This window comes from Primulina tabacum, chromosome 2 (assembly GCF_025594145.1).
Source record: "Primulina tabacum isolate GXHZ01 chromosome 2, ASM2559414v2, whole genome shotgun sequence".
Lineage (NCBI taxonomy): Eukaryota > Viridiplantae > Streptophyta > Magnoliopsida > Lamiales > Gesneriaceae > Primulina > Primulina tabacum.
The window spans coordinates 7,362,027-7,382,727 of NC_134551.1; the positions used below are offsets into that span (position 1 = coordinate 7,362,027).

Sequence of the window (20,701 nt, forward strand, 5' to 3'; positions counted from 1 at the left end):
TTAAAACTCATCATTTACAGAGGAACACATTGTAGTTGATTCAAATAAAACTAAAACAAATTAAAAAATAACTTATCCAAAATGATCTATTTATGATTAATCGTTTATAATTTTTTTGTCATCGAGAGTGGGATTTATATAGTCTCGAACTCGAGACTTTCTCATTTTTTTAATAATCTACTCCATATTTTATTAAACTTTATCTTATACCATAGAAAATGTTAATTTCAATATATGTTGATGCGCACATTTCTCTTGAAAATTGTACTTTATAATTAGATCCAATGCATAAATCGTAGTCCCAAAATTAACAGAATCTCAAGATCTCAATAAATGGCAGCATTAAATGCCTTTAGACAAGGTAGTACTTAAATGTGAGTCAAAGCATTGTTTCTTGAAAATAAAACACATTGTAATTTCAAAATGGGTATATTTATAAGTCATTTGTGTTTATCTCCATTATATTTTATCTGAATAGGTATCTTGTGAGACGATCTCACGAATTTTTATCTGTGAGACGGGTCAATCCTATCGATATTCACAATAAAAAGTAATATTTTTAGCATAAAAGTAATATTTTTTCATGGATGACCCAAATAAAAGATTTGTCTCACAAAATACGACCAGTAAGACCATTTCACACAAATTTTTACAATTTTATTTTATGTATCTGACACTCACATCCCTTATCAAATGTAAAAATTATAACATACAAAAGAAATGAACGATAAAAACATAAATCATACGTGAGGTAAATGCAAATTATCCTAATATTTATTTATGCTGTAAATGATTTCCCATAAAAGGTTAATGGGATCATCATTAGCATTAAATCCCCAAAATATACATATATTTATATATATATATATATATATATATGCATTAAATCCCCAAAATATACATATATTTATATATATATATATATATATATATATATGCATATATAGAAACAACCAAATAATTTAATGATTAACAATATAATAATATTTAAATATGGAATTTCTCCCGATTAATACATAATTAATTGGATATTTAAGATAGTACTATGATGAAGGGAAATCAAGGGCCAGGATTTCTGGAACCAAGTGTGGGTGTGTACGGGGTCCTCTTGGTGGGGATGACAGTGAATAATAACAAAAAAGTCTTCCCTTTCCAAAATTGCATCCTTCTGGCTCCATCTGAGTTAAGAAAGAGAGGGAAAAAAGTTGCAGACTATAAAGAAAGGTTCCATTATTTGACACCATAAAGCTCCATTATTCACACCCAATTGGACACACACATATACGTGTATCTATATCCTTGTTTATATTATATATATATGTAACACATCAACCTTTTGTCATTATTCATAATCACTAAGAAAAGGGGTATAAAGTTGAAGGAAAAGAACAAACCGCACACACACAGTAGTACTATAGGAAGGGAGGAAGAAAGTGATGAAAGTTGTTATACGATTTGGTTCCTTGCTGCTTTGGAACCTTTAACTATTTTTCTGGCCATCACCATCGTTGTCAACACGTACGGATTTTACTTTCTCAAGCCAAGTCTTTCCTTCCCCCGTCTCTCTCTATTTACACACACTCATGGTGTACTTTGTGTTTCTGTTTTGATTCTTGCCGATTCTTGGTTAGTTTCCATTTTAAAGGAGGCCTTTTGGCATCTGGGTCTTGTGTTGGGTGTTCAAGAAAGTGACCGTCGGTGCCAAAGATCCCATCTTTAGGGTTTGATCTGCGTATTTCCCATCTGGGTTGTTCGAATTTTGTGGGGTGTGCAAAATGATTGTGGAGAAAATCATTCTTGACCATGAAAAATCTGATATGTTTCCAGCGGGCCTGCGTGTTCTTGCTGTTGATGATGACCCGATTTGCTTGAAGTTACTGGAAACTTTGCTTAGGAAGTGCCAGTACCATGGTATGTTTTTCATCTGTTTTGTGTTGATGATTCTTGTTCAGTGGATTTGTCGAGTGGCATCCTATATTTGTTTTGAAATTTCTTGATTTATTATCATTATTATTACTGTGGATTTTAGTTGAAGTCATGTTGATTGATTCTTGACGAATCTGCTTTCATTCATCAATATCCGGGTTGACTTGGTTATGGTTATGAATATTTCGGTATTTCAAATTTTGTATGTGTAAATCTTCCAATTCTCGAGTATGTCATCAGGATTCAGAACCCTCAGACGTTAAAGTTAATTATGCCTTCTGGAATTCTTTCATAACCTGAGGTTGTTTGCTTCTATATCTTGTTGATCTGCTCGTTCAGCTTCCATTTTGTCCTTTTTATTCAATATCTGAATTTCTGGTTTGTAATTTCATTTAATTCTGTTAATTGATGTCTGTGTGCTTCCTACTCTCCTAGTTTTAAGTCCTGTTTTTGGTTCGTAATATGATAATTAGTAGACTGCCATCTATTATGAACTTAGGGAACCTTTAAAATAGGTCCAAAATCCGATATTTTGATTTCTGTCAAGTTTACTTTTAAGTTGTTGCCAAATGCTGGGAACATCCAGAATCGTCTATTTGATTCATAGAGGATTAATTAACATCAACAATTTAGGGATCTAGAATGATATTGTACTTAGCCAAAGCAGCCTGCCTTCTTTATCATTAAATGTGCTGCGGTTTAAAATTTTGATTTTTCTCGGAATTGCACTATGATTCGAATCATGATATTTGAATTCTCAGTTTACCAGTTCTATTGGTCCAGAGTGTATTAAAAACCCATAAAGGGCTGATTTAGGCTCTGTGCTCCGCGAGGCTCTGCCTTGGCGCCTCTAGCATGTCTCAACTTTATGTCCCAACTTTGATGCTCTAGGCATCTTTTAAGCGGATCTTATTGATGGCGATAGCAAATAGCCAAATACATTATAACATGCGAAATATTCATTCATTATTGCAAGCAGAGTAATGAATATTTGTTTAATTGTCGTTAAAGAGTTTGTTTGGTTATACGTGACGTAATTTGTTCAAATTTTGGATTCTGTCATTGTATAGAGTAGGATGCCTCATTCAATGTGTGTGACTTGCCAATGCATTGCGCCTAGACCCCTCAAGGCCCTTTGCCTTAGGGCTCATTGTGCTTCTAATAACTGTGGTCCAGGTCATTGCTCTGGAATCTTGTTCTACAAATTTTGATTTATTTGTTGTAATTTATGGTGCTTCATTACAGATTACATACTTTTAATGCCATTTTTACTCAAAATCATGTCCAAGCTCATCTCTAATGTCATATTTTATTTTAAGTCTTGTTTAATGGATGAATTTTTCTTTCATGAAATTGATTTTGTGGTTCTTGCAGTTACTACAATGAGTCAGGCTCGTATGGCGTTGAAGATGTTGAGGGAAAATAAAGACAGATTTGACCTGGTTATCAGTGATGTGCACATGCCAGACATGGATGGTTTTAAGCTGCTTGAACTTGTTGGTCTCGAAATGGATTTACCTGTCATTAGTAAGTTCATTTTTTGCTTTTTACCTTGTTTCTCCTGATAGACAAGAGACTTGGGACCAAGTTCGAATCTTCCTTTTGGGTTTTGATTCTTGTTCGAAGATGTCAATATGCAATTATTATATAGTGTGGAATTGCCAGTATCATAGCTCATCTGAATCTCTGATCTTGGAGTTTTTTCGACCATTTGTGGTGGCAGTGTTGTCAGCAAATAGTGATCCCAAACTTGTAATGAAAGGGGTTACTCACGGTGCTTGTGATTATTTGGTGAAACCTGTTCGGATTGAGGAGCTGAGGAATATATGGCAACACGTACTTAGGAGAAAGAAGTTTGATTCAAAGAACCAGAATGCATCCACTGATCAAGTCAATGCTCAGACAGGCAGTGGAGAAGGTCATGTATCTCCAACAACAGGGAACGAAGATCTGCACGGGAAATTTAATCGAAAAAGAAAGGATGAGGAAGATGATGGAGAAGATGATGAAAATGAAAGTGAAGATCCTGGAGCACAAAAGAAGCCTCGCGTAGTCTGGTCTATTGAGCTTCATCGGAAGTTTGTTGCAGCCGTGAATCATTTAGGAATTGAGAGTATATTCATCCACCTTCTTACCTTTTTCATTTTTTTACTGAATTTGTTTTGCATGTCGATGTCCCCGTTATTTTATTCCATTTCTCAATGTAGAAGCTGTTCCTAAAAGGATTCTCGACATGATGAATGTTGAAGGGCTTACTCGGGAAAATGTGGCTAGCCATCTCCAGGTACTAATTTTTTATTCTCGATGGCTTGTCATCCATTAGATTTTGCACCTAAAACTATAAATAATCTATATCTATATGTACATATATACACATATAAAAGTGTGGATCATGAGCTTTGTTTTCCAGTTGTGAAAAGATAAAAATGACCTCCTTATCAATACAAATCCAAAAACTCAATAAGGATATATAAATAAAATTCTAAATGCTAATGAATTATCAGTATGGAATTTATATCACTTCGAAAATAAAATGTAACTCCTACGTTAATTTTCTCAAATAATTCATCTTTATATCTTTTAAATGTTTTATCTTTTTAATTTTCTCTCTACATGTTTTTTTTTTATTTTAATGTAATTTTTTAATTATATTTTTAGTGCAATTTCTAATTAAATAATAAATTATAGTATCACAAGAAGATTTATGAAAAAATTAACTATATATAGAATAATAGAATAACAAGATAAATATAACATAAGAATTATATATTTAAATAAGAATTAAGCACACACAAATACATAAAAAAAAAGAGATTTTCTTAAATAGATTTCAAACAACTACTATAATCAATTTTAGTTTTCAATTAAATTAATTTACCAAAACAATCTTTTTATCATATCAAATTACAATGATATCATCTATCCTTTAAACCATATTCACCATCAATTTCTTCATCTCAAACTTTGTATTTTATTATCTCGTCAATTCCATGCGTACAGAGGCGGCTGTGAACACATCAATCCTATTTCTTTAAACAAATATGAATTTCCTTTTTTTCCCACTTAATTTTTACGCAAAAAATTTGATTTTATATTGATATTAATGTGTGCTTAGGTATATGGGCTATGTTAAACCCATTATGTTACCAATTTTGTTGATGTCAAATCATTAATTTTGATTTAAATTTTTTTTTAGTAAACCCATTATGTTATCAATTTTGTTTATGTCAAATCATTAGAATAAATTGTCTAGAATTGATTGCTTTAATTTTGATTTTAAATTTTTTTTAGTATTTGACTTGATTATTGTCATGATTTTTTGATAATTTGTAGGTTTAATTAGAATATTATAACTTTGGTGGTTTCGTATGCACTAATTCAAACTAGTAATTCATAATTTTATTAACATATGTTTATTGATTTAACATATGTTTATTGATTTATGTAAGTAGTATTAATAAATTAATATATTATAAAGTAAATAAAATAGAACAAATGTTAAATCAACTCTCAAAAAGAGAAATAATAAATTAAACAAGTGAAACATGAAAATGGAACATGTGTGTTCATAGAAAAAGGGTATTTTAGATTTTTTTAATTATATAAGACATAATGCAAAATGTGTAATAAAGAAGGTCATTTTTAAAATTATGACTTTGAAATGGACTAGAATAATCAATTTCCCAAAAAAATATAATAATAATAATAACAATGATTCGTATACGAAGGTTTGATGAAAAATATAAATTATATATATTTTTAATAATTTTTCATTAACTAATGTATATGAAAATTAGTTTATTGTAAAAAATTATATAGTTGCATATATATATTTTTTCAAGTGAGGTAATAGCTATCCATGTGAAAATTTATAATGTAATACATATATAATTTTGATTTAATTTTAAAAGAGAGTATAAATTCAAAAATATATGAAAATTTGAAAAAAAAATATCTATAACAAATATATATGTTATAGGCATGATTATTTTATTAAATTGTATAACTAAAAAATTACATGCATTTGATCGTCAAAATCAATCATCGCTTAAAATCCTAAATATATAATGCATGAAAAGATATATTAATGAGTAATTAAAAGACACATAATTTAATTTTTACGGTAAAAACCAAATATGACCTAATCTTTGTAATAAATATAATTATAATGATCATTTATCAACATTTGTCAAAGTATTAGAGCTTTTACATATGATATTTAATATCTTTATTTAATTATTTTGAAATCAAACTAACTAACTCAATAAATAAAAAATAGAATTTTTTAAGAAAGTTTATTTCTTTAGTTATATTTAAAATTTTAATGGTGAAAATTATATCATTAGTTTAAAATTTGTATTTAATAATTATCGTATGAGTTTATTTTATGTTATTTGATATTTAACATAAAATCTTATCTGAATGTGTATTTCATTATATATATTGATTTATTTTTATTTTAAAATTGTATTTAACAAGAAATTAATACTCATCAATGTTAGTTTACAAAAGATTGATCTTGATATAAAATTAATTATTTGTGATATAGAATTCTAAAAACAATAGGTAAAAAAATTTTGTGTTAAATATTATTTAAGTTGAATATTATGAATTATATTTTATTGTCAATATTTGATATTGTTTTGATGAGTTAGTCATGAGGATTTTAAATCGATAATTATTTGTTTTTGGTATGCTTCACTTATGTAAATCATGATTTAAGCATTGATAAAATCCATAATTTGATTGATTTTTAAGTTATTCTGCCTTATATATAGTGTTTGGATATAGATATATATAAAACTTGTTTCAATTCATTTCGTTCTATATATTATGCTCATTATCATTTATTATATAACATAAAATCAACCATTCAAATTTTAATTTGGGAAACAATTTTGAAAGTAAATTATATAAGTTCTTAATTAATTTATTCATCTAGCAATTTTGAAAGTAAGTTATATAAGTTCTTAATTAATTTATTCATCTAATATGACAAGAGATTAAACACAGATAAATAATAAAATGATTCAAATTGTTTTTTTAGTAAATTAAATTTGTTAATTATTATTTTATAATTAATATTTGCGTGCCTGCCTGCGTGCGTGTTAGTATAATCGAAATAATATAAAAGGATTCGATCTCAATATATTTAACTTCTTGTAGAAGTATAGGCTTTACCTGAAAAGAATCAGCCACGTCACTGCTCAACAAGCAAATATGGCAGCTGCTTTTGGGATTAAGGATTCCCCTTTCATGCGAATGGGTTCATTGGATGGGCTCGGAGATTTTCGTGCTATGTCTGGATCAGGAAGAATCGGAAATGTTGCTTTATCGCCTTATGCGACCAGTGGCATACTCGGGAGGCTAAATAGTCCTGCTAACATGAACCTTCATAATCTCACGCAATCTTCTCTAGTTCAACCGAATCATTCTCCAAACTCGAGTAACTTGATTGGGAAAACACACCCAGTCCTCTCATCTCCATGTTTAAATCCGAGTTTATTTCAAGGGATACCATCATTGGATCTAGATCAAATACAACAAAAAGGCAGTCTAAATTTCAATGCTATGAATGATTCAAAAATCTTTGCCGCTGCCAATACATTTACAGATCTGGGAGCAGCGATTGGTGGCTCTAGCCACTTGTTTGACAGTGATGGAAATAATGCCATGGTGCTTGTTGGGGGATTTGGAAACCCGTCTTCCAATAACATGGCTTCTTTCAGCTCGGAATCCTTCAATACTGGTATCACTTGTTCCTCCAATCTGCTGGATCCTGGTAAATGTAATGAGACCTGGCAAAACACCACTGAATTACCCAAAATGCAGCCAAATTCTTTGCTTTCTGTTAATCCTTTTCATCCTCAGTTGCCTCTCAATAGTATGAGAGACAATAACTCTTCAAATGGTTCTTATTCTCAGAACAACCCCATCGTTGCTTCTTCAGTACCTCTTCAAGTATCAAGGATGAGGTCTTGCCAAGATTTGGTCTGTGATGCTCAGACTACAAATCAAACCACGAACCAGAGATGGGGAGAACAAAAGCAGAACTACAGGCACAACCCAAATAATGCTTTTGGTTCCTTAAATTCTCAAAATCCGGAAAATGGTATCATCTCTCCCTTAAACCATAGTCTGGCCAATAATATTGGAATATTTGAGCCGAAGATGGACGAGTTTGTAAATGGCAGATCAAGTGGAGGTGTTTGTCTTGTGCAGCAAAACGAGAGTGACAAATCTGCTATGGAATCTAGAGAAAGGTCCAATGAGAACTTCCTTTTGGAGCAACCAAAGCTGCTAAGTGGCTTCGTTCATCAAAGTTACGACTCCTTGGACGATTTGATGAATGCAATGATCAAACGGGTACTGTAGACTTTGAACACTACCATGTTATTCTATACATGCCCGTCATATCAATACATATCTCTAGTTCTTGAGTAATACCAATATCTCGTGTGTTTTTTGTGTAGGAACAGGATGAAACAACGTCAAATTGTGACTTCAGATTTGATGATTATGCTTTCGGACAAGGCATATGATGCACTCCAGGGACAACTATTTCTCGTGGAGTGCAAAACAACAAATTGTCTTCTGGAGTTTGTGCATATGTAATCTGCAATTTCATTCTGAATCATTGTAGTATGCTTGAATATATCTTTGTTTACTTGTTTTCCTCATCTAATTGCAGTTGAGAAACGGTAGTGTAGGTGCTATCATGAGGAGATGTAGACTCTTTCTTTCTTGGTAACCAAAATTATGAACAAGGCATTATGGTGATGACGGCAAATCTAGCTGTCGCTCCCAGGATTTTTTTTAAAGAAGTTTCCTGTTTTCTTTTTTTTTTTCCTAAAAAAATTATATGATTGCTTCGGAAAGACACGTAAATTAAGTAATACATTCTCCAATTTTTTCTTGCCACGATTACTATTAAATTGTTTTCTCCGAAACATGTGCACATTTATAAATGGTACTGACGCATTTGATATGTTTACAAGCATACAGTGTCTCGTCTAATGCAAACTTGTGCACAACATGTTATTATTATTTTTTTTGAATCCAAAAAACGCTCTATGCATTAAATAAATCAAGAGAAGTTACATTCATCACATCCTCATCCCAAGTAAATGGTGAAGGATAAAACAAAGCAAAATGCGCTAAACAATGAGCGATTTTGTTCGAACATCTATTAACATTACGAATTCTCAAAAAACACCCAGACTGGAGAAAGAGACTCCGAGGAAATAAATCATAGAGGAGAAATAGTCACATGGAATGCTCTTACTTGCTAACCCCTGAGGCGTAAATGGGACCAGAGTAATAGGTATTAATTAAAATGTTGTTTATCACAAGAAGTTAGTATAGAACAGTCCTCGTATACAAATTGCCAGATAAGTTTCACATCTTTCAGAATTTGAGTGCACCAGTTTAGCACATTCTACCAAAATATAAGAATACAAGTAGTAGAAGGCAGCAAAAGCAAATGATTTACCAATGAATAATTTTCCTTTCAGTACTTCATTCTCATCATGGATCACTTGATACATGGCTTATGGTTATATTTACTCACCTTCCCAGCCAAGTTGGCGAGCTCTTCGTTCCCAAAGCAAAGTTGTCTTTTTTTCTTTGGTGAGAAGCACCACAGCTCGCTCCCGGGCTCCCTCACAAGTTTCTGTGGCAATATTGCATTTTTCAGCTTCCCTTTGATATTGAGAAGCCAATCTTCTTGCCTCGCCAAAGGTTAGGTTCATATGTCGGGAATTCTCTTCATCAACTGTTTCTTGCAGTTTCAGCTCTTCCGATAATAAGTCCACAAATTGCTTCTCCATCTCCTCCTTGAGATCAGGGTCATCTTTCCCGCAATCTATGTCAATGAAATTTGTTGATCAAATTCATTTATGATTCAGAAAAGAAGCTATGCTTTAGCCAACTGAAATTCAAATATCAAAAGATCATAACATTGAGCATGTTTGGTTTCATCTATTATTCCCTCACCGATCTTGAAAATGAATCCAAAAATTATACTCTAATTTTCATTCCCTATCCACGATTCATTTCTACCCATTTTCAAATCTCACCACCTTCTAATTTAGCTATTCTCTACTCCCCAAAAATACTATATTATTTTACTATAATTGAAATTCTGACGTACTACGTATGTTATTTAAAACTATACATCTATAATGAGACATCACTAACTTAAACTCGACATGATATGATATCTACAATTGAAAAAAATATCTCTACTTCAGAAAATAAAATCAAACAAGCATATCACATGCTCCAATACATTTTCCAAAAAACATTTATTTTCCAGAAAACACAAAAACAAAAGAGAGATATAAAGCTGTAATGTCAGCCTATGAAGTTGACTAGACAATCAAAAGAAGAAGAAATAAATGAAATTAAAGCAGTTGGTGCCATGGTTTAGAATCTTTGCTACCATCGTACAGTGCACATTTTATCAGAATTGCTTCAAAATGATATGATAGGGGTTAGGGTGCGGGGTGGGGGGACGAGAGATGCTACCTGTAACAGAAAGATTAGCCAACCCTGCAGAAAAAGAAAAACAAAGTTGAAAGCATTAACGAAGTCGTGTTTTCGGATTCAGAACAAGAGGAATTAAATAATTTGAGTTTTAAAATGTAATTAGACAAGAAAAATAAACGAAAAAGCAAATGAAAGTAAAAGAACTAGAAGTGCGTGAAAAAGATGCAGAAATGTTCTCTGACAATCCAACATATTACATATAAGAAAATGATACGAAATGGCGTAACAACAAATGTCAGTTGGATTAACAAAATATTGATTCAATCACCCCTCAATCCTCCTACTGCAACCTGCGAACATTAAGATTGAGGCTGTTCACAATTTATACAAGTAAATGCATCTTTTACAATTAAATTGAATAACCACGCCAATCTTCTCATATCTCGCATAAAAGCCATTCACAGAGTTATTAAAGATACAATACAACTATGCACAGTGTGAAAGGAGATACATGGTCTAACAACTACTCTAGAATTGCATGACTTCATAAAATATTTATCAATCTGAGTTCGGATATATGTCTAGACCTATGAGCCAAAAAATGGTCCATTTGATATCCTTATATGCAGCTCCTTCAAAGAACATATCACAGAAACATATAAAACATCAGGATATTCTTGAAGACTATTGGAATTGGCCCTTATCAATGGAATCTCATTGTCTATACATTAGCAAATTGTTGCGATGTATCCATACAATAATACCTGTCAACAATAAGAAACAGTATTTGTACTGAGTGGCATAGGATTAGAGTTTTGGAGTCAAATATAAAATATTTGCAGAAGAATATATGCGGTTTTTGGGGGAAATTGTTCACTAGTTTTGTCAGCAATAATTCTATTTCGAGTGAAATGAAATCTGAAAAGAAACTAAACAGTAGAACTCGTGACAAAATGAATGTAAGATTGCAGATAATAATGATCTATAGATTGTCTGGATGATAGCTAAGATGCAGGGAACATGCTATTTCAAGTATCAAGAGTTCATTTAAATGGGCAATATTGTCCCTCTGGCAACAACTTAATTGCAAACTTGCATACAACCAATTAAGTAGAGACAGAAAAGGAAGGTCACAAACCTTATGTTACTATATATTCCCTGATTTATTCCATTTTTTTGTCTGTTTCGTCATACCTTTATAAAATTAAAACGATCACAACACTGCTCAGAACCCTCTTGCAATATTTCAAGGTCATTCAGAAAAATTACTCGCTATTTAAGCCACAAGATATAAGAGGAAAAGTACAAATTTCGCTTTAATTCTGCAGTTGAGACAAAAACCAATCCCATCTATCCTTTAATTTCATTGTCATTGAAGTGATAAGCTATAACAACCATAACCATGTACAAGCTATATGCCAACTCATCCAATGAGATTAATTTTAATAACTTCAAAAACATGGGATATCATCTAATTGCATCATCTATCATAATATCTTGAAGCGATCTTTTCAGATTTGTTATCTTGATCAACCTTTCTTAACTTCCAAAACCTACCAATGGCGAGCTACGAATCAAGGGCATTTACTATGCTAGTGGCCATTCTTGCATCACGTGGGTTCTCACGAGCACTACACTTCCCAACACAATTACTGCGTTTTGGTGATCGCAAGACAAACTAAACGTGTGCACAACAGAAGAATGTAGGATTGAATCAACACATGTAAATAAATTGCTCCCTTTTGTACTGCAAGAAAATAAGAACCCACACTTACTGGAGCTTGGAGTGTGATCTCATAAGGCACAAATAACACCAGGTTAAGGAAGGACAGAAAAGGAGATAGAAGTAATAAATCCAGCTATACCCAGATCAGATTTTCATTCTAGTATGGAGGAAATCGTCGTAAAAATAATAAAACTCGATTAAAAAAATATGACCAGACTTAAATGAGAAACACCAAATAATCAAGAAATCACACCATGACCCATGAACCCGGAAACTGAAACCACAATGATTGAAAATCCGACAAGAAAAACCACGAGAGAGTTGAAGATATCATACCAGGTGCAATCTGAAGAAGGGATTGAGGCGGGGAACAATTGCAGACGCACGGAGGACAAGCTGAAGAAGCTTTGAATTTCAAACCCTTGTTGAATTTAAAGTACAGAGCCGGGCCAGACACACAGAGTGCAGAAACAACTGCGAAAATCACCAAGCAACAACGCAGGCAAGCCCCAGATCTTCTGTTCATCTTTGTGTGTGGGAACTGGAAACGATGTATGATCTACACTGGTTCATTAAATGTGAGAGCTTTGGATATAGTTTTAAAGTCAAGTTGTAAAATTAACCTTTTTTAATAATTTATATACTTTTAATGATCAATTACGTGCACATCAATTTGATATAATATAAATTAAAAAATATATCTATATTTAAAATTTAATTTATAAAACACGTGTTTCTAACAAATGATGATAAACATAATATATATATATATATATATATATAGAACAATATGAATTCAAAATAATTAAGATATATGAATAACATTCTTGTCATCAAATTAATTCTAAGGAAGTTCGAAAATTAATTAATTAATAATAAAAAGAGTAGGTCTTTTATGAGACGGTCTCACGAATTTTTATCTACGAGTCAACCATACCAATATTCAAAATAAAAAGTAATACTATTGATATAAAAAGTAATACTTTTTCATGAATGACTCAAATAAGATATTTGTCTCACAAAATACGACCTGTGAAACCGTCTCACACAAGTTTTTGCCTAATAAAAATTAATGATATTGACTTATTTGACTTATGTATAACTTTTGAGTTATTCGAGCTTACCTTTGATTAATTGTATGTATTAAATTCACAATTAGAATTTTATTTTAGATTATTCTAGAAGTTTAATTAGAAATAATATCAAAACTCTATTAAAATCATTGATAGTAATGAACTATAAATAATAAAAAAAATCAAGATGTTCTAATTATTTATTAAACGATCACTCGCCAATTTAAATATGATATAATTGAACTTCTTCCAATACTAAATGCATCATAGACAAACGGTAATATTTTTCAAGGTGAATATTAAGATGTGATTAAAGAATGATTAATGACAATGAATTAAGGTGCAAATAATTTCTCAATACAATTGCAATTTTTTTTCAATATATGTCCCTCACACACGTAAATAGATTGACCAAAATATCTATCTGATATATTATGGTTTATACATCAAAGTGAGGATGTCAGGCTTGTTTTTCCAATTCACAATTGGAAAACATTACCGTCAATCCACAAAATTCTTTGTTTTTCTTGAGGCATGAAGAGTTGCTACCTAAAAATGAAGATTTATTTTAGCAAAACTGATTTGTATTGATGCATAGAAAATGAGTCTTTGAAAAAATGAGAAGTTAGAAATGATTAGATAATTGATCTGAATTGAAATATTGGGGCATATTTGAATTTGGAAGTATCGTACACATGCTATGAATTTGATGGGTCAAGATAACAATTTCGTTTTGCATCATCTATGCCTAACAATGAGCAGGTCTCTTGTGAAAAATCTCACGAATCTTAATCTGTGAGACGAGTCAACCCTACCGATATTCACAATAAAAAGTAATACTCTTAGGATAAAAAGTAATATTTTTTCATGGATGACCCAAATAAGAGATTTGTCTCACAATATACGACTCGTGTGACCGTCTCACGTAAATTTTTGCCTCTAACAATTAAAAACTTTACAAAATTACTCATTGTCTTTCATGATGTACACATAAAGATGGTTACGTGATAGTAATTTTGTTGATTCATAATTGAAAAACAATTGCCTCTATCCACGTTCTTACATGTATATAAATTTATCAGGGTTAAGAAGATAAAAATAATTTGAAGAAATAAATTAAATGAGTGACATAATTTAATAATAATATTATCTTTTTTTATAATATATATTAATTACAAAATTTTATTAAATTCTAAAAAGAATTTAAAACATATGTCACGCGTGCATCAGGTAATAGTATATAATAAATTAGAGCAAGAATTTCATCCGTGTTTTAATTAAGTTAAGGGGTAGAATAAGCTCAAATAATAATATTTTTGTTGTAACAACAAATATATCATGCTTCATGGATTAGGCAAAAACTTGTGTGAGACGGTCTCACATGTCATATTTTGTGAGACATATCTCTTATTTGGGTCATCCATGAAAACGTATTATTTTTTATTGTGAATATCGGTAGGGTTGACCCGTCTTATAGATAAAGATTCGTGAAACCGTCTCACAAAAACCTACTCGTATGATTAAAACAAATCCCTTTAAATTTGTAGAATGCTAGATGGGGCACGGTACATCATAAAACAAAAGAATTTAATATTTTGAATTTTTTTGCTAAAACAATCGCAAACTCATCCACAATCAATTGTTCAAACATTAACTAATAAATAAAATGGGTAGTGATGCAATTTAGGTACGTATACTTTTCATAAATTTTAAGCCTATAAAACATTTACGAATTTATAATCAGAATATCAGTTTGTAAAGAGATGGGACATTTCAAAAGATTCAACGTAGTGTTTGTGCCATAAGACTTGATCGATTTTTGTACCATGTTTTTTGCACTTTTAACTTTATGCAGATATTACATGACCAGGCGGCTGTTCATTCTTGCTTCATATCAAGATGATAATCTGATATCCATTTCTTGATGATCTCAACTTCTTGATTTCTCTGATAAATCAGCCATTCGGGATCGCTGCTCGTCGCAGCACGTAAATCTGTGTGGTGTGCTCCTGTTTCGAGCAAGTGAGATATAAGCATCGGCAATACTAATGGAAAGCATTCGATTCTTTGAGAGATGAGAGAGTTGTTAGATGAAATACTACCTTGTCCTGCCACAAGTGCTACAATGCTAGCAGATATGTTCTTCAAAACACTAGATATAGCCAAAACGATATTTATCAGATAAGTAATTAAACGCAATGCTAATCAATGACGTGTGGCTGCATAATGCATCAGCTCATATACATCAACATGATATCCGAGCTCGGGTCATGCCTGGATGCTCCTCTCGACCATGTACGAGCCACCTCAAAATTCCTAATGCAAGTAGATTGACGGGGCGGACGTTCTCAAAAACAAGAGATTGTAATATCATTGTTTCACATCGGTTATGCTAACATCATATATGGGTATGTGTTTGTGTATCCATTTCAAGAATAATCTCAATGAATGGAAGCTACGAAAATGTCTTAAGTAAATTACTCAGTTTCTTTCCAACTGACCTGCCTCTACTCCATGGGTCTTGTAATCCATTGGAAAATATAATATTGCTGCCAAATCTCTTCAGAACTTGTTCAATGTTCTGTATAGCATCCGGAGTTTAACATATGAATAGAAGGAAGCTTCTAACATTAAAATCTTGAAGAAAACAACTGTTTTTCAAGAACATGATTTATTTTGGCACATTAACTTCTGATGATCATCGCCGCATCAATAAAAATAACAATTACAAATGGCTTAACTATTAGTATTCATATGGGCTAAAATTCTGCATTTAGATTTTACAATACTTTGTACTTAACCTTCTTATTTGTTAACATATAATATATCATTAAAAATTAAGAAATACCAAATGAGGAGATTAACTTCTTGAATTTGAATTGTGTACTCACAGTTCCACCAAATTCAGTGGTGATCCAATGACGCCGGGGCCTCACTCCATACTTTTTCGAGCAATCGGTAGCATAATCATCGTAACTGAATGAAGATGGAGGAAACATGCTCTCGTTTGAAACTATCATCGGCATAACCATCTCTGTACATGCCTAAACATCGTTTGAACATCAAGAAAACAAATTAAAAAACATACGAATTTATTTAGCATTTCGGTAGTTTGTTATTCAGAAATTTCATCAACCTGCCAGTCCCAACCATGAAGGCCATGATCATCGGTTTCATCTTCTAACGTGAAGCATTTTTCGGTCTTTGAGTAGTTATAATACAAGCTAGCAGCGGCGAAAACTCTGTTAAGTTTGGTTTCTCCTTGCTTTGATCCATCAATGATCTTACACATCTACTCAGAAAAAGAAAAGGGAAGATATAAATCAATTCCAGGGATCCGAAAATCTTCAAAAACCAGTTGTCCGTGATAATAAATAATATATAGGCGATCCATGCCGCACCTCTGTCACAGGGTAGGCTGGTAATGGCTTCATAAAGTTAGCTTGTGTTGGATAATTAACCATCGCTGTGTAAACGAAGGCTTGCCATAGCCAGTTCCGGGCCGATTCAATTGAAGTAACTTCTCTGGAACACGAGGCACACATTTTTACAGACAACTTAATTTGTTCAACTATAAGTATAGTTCCAAGCAGTTTGCCATTAAGGGAAAAACTATAGCTTGTAAGTCCTAGAGTAGTACAAGCATCATATTTCAGTTGCTTTGTTATGTAGGTAGCCACACAAGGCAATTGGATCAATGATTATTTTCGGACTATTCCCCTGCACTAGGTTGCAACTCGTGGAAATCAAATACACGACAAATTCGCTTTGAGACCAGTTATATAATCGAACGCTATAGCAAAAGTTATATATAGTATTAGGTGCACTTGAAATATTTGAAACTATACAGCACCCCAGATGCTATCTATATTTCTTATGTTTATCATAGAGGCAGCCACGCAAGACACTAGAAGAAATTAGCGCTATCCAATAAAAAAAATGTTGTTTTTCTTTATGAAATCTTACTTGCAAGCTCTGAAATGGCGGCTAAGTTGAGCTAAACCTTCTTTGTCCGTCGAAATAGCATCCATTTCTGCCCAACTCCCCTTTATCACTTCATAGCAATTTAAACTTATATCCTGTCGAAAACGAGTTTATTCCAACATTTTTTTTCTTAGCCTTTTTTATATGGTGAGTTCACTAATTTTTTGTTTAATTTTAGAGAAAACCTTGAAATCTTGAGAAACAGCATCATAGAAGCTAGACCATGGAGTAATGCTATCAAATTGCAAGATTGGGGCAGAGGATGCCAGTGCTCCAATGGCTATATGTGGGTATTTTAGCCTAAACCAAGCACCAAGCACTGCAAACAAAAAAAATACTTTGTTTGAGCTAAAAAAATTGCGTTAGCGGGAAACCATGGTGCCAATCAACCTTAATAATTGATATCATATCAAGAAACAGAACAAACAAAGGACAACTATTTGAATGCACAGCGAGAAAAATTCCAAAATCCCAATTAGCTGGCAAGAATGCAGTGCATATGAGAGCAAAATCCACATGAAGAGCTGCAGAAGTCTCACCAGAAAACTTCACTTCTAATGACTGTGGAGTGAGGAACCCGAATTTATAATTTCTTTATGGAAAGTTAAAAATATCACGTTTCTTTTTGGTAAAAACATATTATATTATGGAAGGAAATACAATTTGGACTCACTGCCCCCATAGGATCCTCCAAAAACCACAACAGGGGATGCCTCAGTGGATAAGTTTTGCTTCAAACTTCTTATCAGAACTGCGAAATCAGCCAATGCTTGCTGTGAATTCAAGTATCCCAATGTCTTTGCGGACTTGTAAGAGTTCTTCCCAAAAGGTAGTGATTCTCCATAGAACCTATGCTAAAAGTCGGAATTTTTCCCAAAAAAAGTAAAAAGATAAGCCTTTTAATCAAACATCATGCTTCAGGTCTTAAATAGAGACCATTTTCATATACGTGCAGAATGCTGAGCCACGTGCACATATTTAAAAAGCCCTTTAGATTGGCGACATGCAGCTTATTTTGTAGTGGCTGAGAGGCGAATGAAATTTGGAACTTTTCATGATACCTCGATGAAAACTAAGAGGGAATGAAATTTCGGAGCAATGTCAAGTAGGAAGCCAGAGTTTTCAGCAAACCAATCAATATCTCCTTCATTCCCAGTGTAAACAAAGATGGGGGCTCCTCTTTGCCAGTACTGGCTGTTGATCAGGTACTTCTGATAGAAAATCTTGTAACTCTTGGGATTAAATGTGAAGTGATCTAAGATTTGAGGAAAATAACGGGTTTCGTATGGTGTTTTTGGCTTCGAAATCTTTCCACTCTTCTCTAGTGAAGACTGGAGAAGCCCTGGAAAATAAGCTGGAAGTGATGCTGCTGATAGAATTACAGTGGCATTGAGAATTAGTAGCAGAAATATCACTGATGAAAATGAAGCCATGCCAGTGTATGTGGTGTGTGGAGAAGAGAGTTTCATAACTTTGGACAAATTTTGTTTATATTTATTCTGTGATGTGAGTTTTAGGTGTTATAGTCCCCTACTCCCCTAGTCTTGTGTTGTGTCAAAGTCACACCATGTCTTCATATAATTTCACAATTTTTAAATTTTACATATGTGTATCGAAACATGAGTTTACTCATGACTTGTCTCATATCTGACGATAAGTTCTCAAGTTTTGAGTTAGATCTAGATTTTCATACCGAAGTCACTCTTGACTGAAAAAAATGAATTGTAATATTCAGTAAATCTAAGAAGTAAATTTTTGGCGAAATTCTTGAAAAACCTAAATTTTATAGATAAATATGCAAATATATTAGTTTTAAACTTGGAAATACTATAAAGTTCTCTTCATAAAATTCTTGAAACGAATTTGTCAAAAAAAAAAAATAAATTGTGACAGCTTTAGTTTTGGAATTTTCTAAGAAGATATTGCTGAGATGATTGTGGTTGAATTGTATGCGTAACATGCAATGCTGCAACATTGACAGCTCAATCAAATGGGTATAGAATTGAATTCATGCAGACCATGCCAAGTTTTTTCGTCCGAGAGATTACTTTTTTGTTTTTTTTCTTGTTTGCTTGAAGAATTTAGATGAAAAGTATTTCTATATGTTATAACTTATATATTTTGATGTAATCATCCTATGCATTAATATTGGCAAAAACTTGTGTGAGACGGTCTCACGGGTCATATTTTGTGAGACAAATATCTTAATTGGGTCATCCATGAAAAAACATTACTTTTTATGCTGAAAATATTACTTTTTATTGTGAATATCGGTAGGGTTGACCCGTCTCACAGATAAAGATTCGTGAGATCGTCTAATAAGAGACATGTGCCTTTTAAGGCTTTTTACAAAGATCAACCTTAATAAAGGTAGAAAATTAAAATTAATCTTCAAATATTCAGCTTTAAGTAGCAAGCTGTGAGCTTTGCTTCTCGAATGCCTTTCAAGGTAATTTTGGATCTTTCCAAACTAGGATATGTAAACCACTGTTTATAAATAGATTGACTTCTGGGTCTTTTAATTGATTTTCAAGAATCTCAATTTGAGATTTTATTAATTTGATCTTCCTCTTTAGTTTCGACAGATAATTTGCAGATGACATGATATAATCGAAAGGTGGATCATAAATATAATCATAAGACATATACTTACATTATTTTGCAGAGATATGAAGATGGAACTTCAGAAAGAATGCTTCGAAGTAATAAACTTTGTATTCCGAAAGAGAAAGTAGTGTTTTTCGATGTGTGGATCACAAAGGGAATCCACTCCTTAAATAAACAAAAACCTAAAACAGTAGTTCCATATTCTTCGCCTAAAAAAATGACACGTATTACTTAAAAGATAATCATACAAACACAATAATACATAACAATAATACAAACTTTTTACAATAGACTTTTAGTCGTGCAATCCAGCTCATTATCCCATTATGCATTCAATAATGCAAAAATATCATCATCTCCTTCATACGGATCTTGAGCATCTTGCTATGGGTTGTCTTGTTCTGTCATTGGAGTATCATCCTCAGTCTTTTCTTTTCCTTTGGAGGAGGTCAAGGTTGATGCTTGTGTAGATAAATTTGATTTTTCACCAAAGACTTCAGAAAACATAGAAGTAATGGTATTTTTATCCAAATGTTGGAAAAGCTCTTTGAGTAATGTAATTTGGTTTGGGATATCATGATTCAAATTTTTCATAGTCTCCTGGCTGGTCCAAGAGCAATTACCCCATGTCGATCATAGATTTTACCTTCTGCAAAGAAGTCTTCTTTGTCCCCACCATTTTATTAAAATTTTTCTGATTAAAATAGTATGGGAGAATTTGATTTCAAACTTTTCTTTAGCCATTTCTTAGGAGTCCATATTCCCATAGTATAATCCATGGAACATTGTAATTTATGGCAAATTGGATCATGGCAGTCAATCCATCAAATTGAGTATTTGCTTGTTGAAATTTAATCCATATATTTTTAATCTCATATACCGAGTCAATTATTTT

General features: G+C 32.3%; 3 protein-coding genes and 1 long non-coding RNA gene across 5 annotated transcripts; 1 reads left to right on the forward strand and 3 right to left on the reverse strand.

The window, feature by feature from the left end:
• The first annotated feature begins 1,163 nt into the window (after positions 1-1,163).
• LOC142528909 (two-component response regulator ARR12-like) lies at positions 1,164-8,741 on the forward strand. Of its 2 annotated transcripts, none has more exons than XM_075634186.1 (6): positions 1,164-1,911; positions 3,301-3,453; positions 3,650-4,039; positions 4,134-4,210; positions 7,093-8,292; positions 8,400-8,741. In XM_075634186.1, the coding sequence occupies exons 1-6, from the start codon at positions 1,776-1,778 to the stop codon at positions 8,466-8,468; spliced, it is 2,025 nt and encodes a 674-aa protein (XP_075490301.1). In that variant the 5' UTR covers positions 1,164-1,775; the 3' UTR covers positions 8,469-8,741. The 2 variants fall into 2 exon arrangements, with proteins under 2 accessions (XP_075490301.1, XP_075490308.1); XM_075634193.1 differs by having other exon boundaries at positions 8,406-8,741.
• Positions 8,742-9,282: 541 nt separating this feature from the next.
• LOC142528918 (uncharacterized) lies at positions 9,283-12,743 on the reverse strand. Its single transcript, XM_075634203.1, has 3 exons — positions 12,479-12,743; positions 10,456-10,479; positions 9,283-9,790 (listed from the first exon to the last, which is right to left on the reverse strand). Exons 1-3 carry the CDS (start codon positions 12,666-12,668, stop codon positions 9,489-9,491), a joined length of 516 nt encoding a protein of 171 aa, XP_075490318.1. The 5' UTR covers positions 12,669-12,743; the 3' UTR covers positions 9,283-9,488.
• Positions 12,744-14,484: 1,741 nt separating this feature from the next.
• Positions 14,485-14,794, reverse strand: LOC142538109 (uncharacterized). Its single transcript, XR_012818649.1, has 2 exons — positions 14,724-14,794; positions 14,485-14,556 (listed from the first exon to the last, which is right to left on the reverse strand). It is a non-coding gene; the product is annotated as an uncharacterized LOC142538109 (long non-coding RNA).
• A 62-nt stretch (positions 14,795-14,856) lies between these two features.
• Positions 14,857-18,708, reverse strand: LOC142528922 (uncharacterized). The gene is made up of 10 exons (XM_075634214.1): positions 18,261-18,708; positions 17,873-18,053; positions 17,385-17,518; positions 17,182-17,294; positions 16,617-16,740; positions 16,352-16,507; positions 16,107-16,259; positions 15,717-15,796; positions 15,318-15,367; positions 14,857-15,224 (listed from the first exon to the last, which is right to left on the reverse strand). Exons 1-10 carry the CDS (start codon positions 18,666-18,668, stop codon positions 15,094-15,096), a joined length of 1,530 nt encoding a protein of 509 aa, XP_075490329.1. The 5' UTR covers positions 18,669-18,708; the 3' UTR covers positions 14,857-15,093.
• Between the last annotated feature and the right edge of the window lie 1,993 nt (positions 18,709-20,701).

Coding starts and splice junctions, on each gene's coding strand:
- LOC142528909 (XM_075634186.1), top strand. CDS start 1,776: ATGATTGTGGAGAAAATCATTCTTGACCATGAAAAATCTGATATGTTT. Junction 4,040..4,133: donor GAATCATTTAGGAATTGAGA/GTATATTCATCC, acceptor TTCTCAATGTAG/AAGCTGTTCCTAAAAGGATT. Junction 8,293..8,399: donor TGAATGCAATGATCAAACGG/GTACTGTAGACT, acceptor TTTTTTGTGTAG/GAACAGGATGAAACAACGTC.
- LOC142528922 (XM_075634214.1), bottom strand. CDS start 18,668: ATGAAACTCTCTTCTCCACACACCACATACACTGGCATGGCTTCATTT. Junction 18,054..18,260: donor CCCTCTTAGTTTTCATCGAG/GTATCATGAAAA, acceptor TCCGACTTTTAG/CATAGGTTCTATGGAGAATC. Junction 15,368..15,716: donor GACCCATGGAGTAGAGGCAG/GTCAGTTGGAAA, acceptor GGCTATATCTAG/TGTTTTGAAGAACATATCTG.
- LOC142528918 (XM_075634203.1), bottom strand. CDS start 12,668: ATGAACAGAAGATCTGGGGCTTGCCTGCGTTGTTGCTTGGTGATTTTC. Junction 10,480..12,478: donor CCTTCTTCAGATTGCACCTG/GTATGATATCTT, acceptor CTTTTTCTGCAG/GGTTGGCTAATCTTTCTGTT. Junction 9,791..10,455: donor GGCTAATCTTTCTGTTACAG/GTAGCATCTCTC, acceptor TCATTGACATAG/ATTGCGGGAAAGATGACCCT.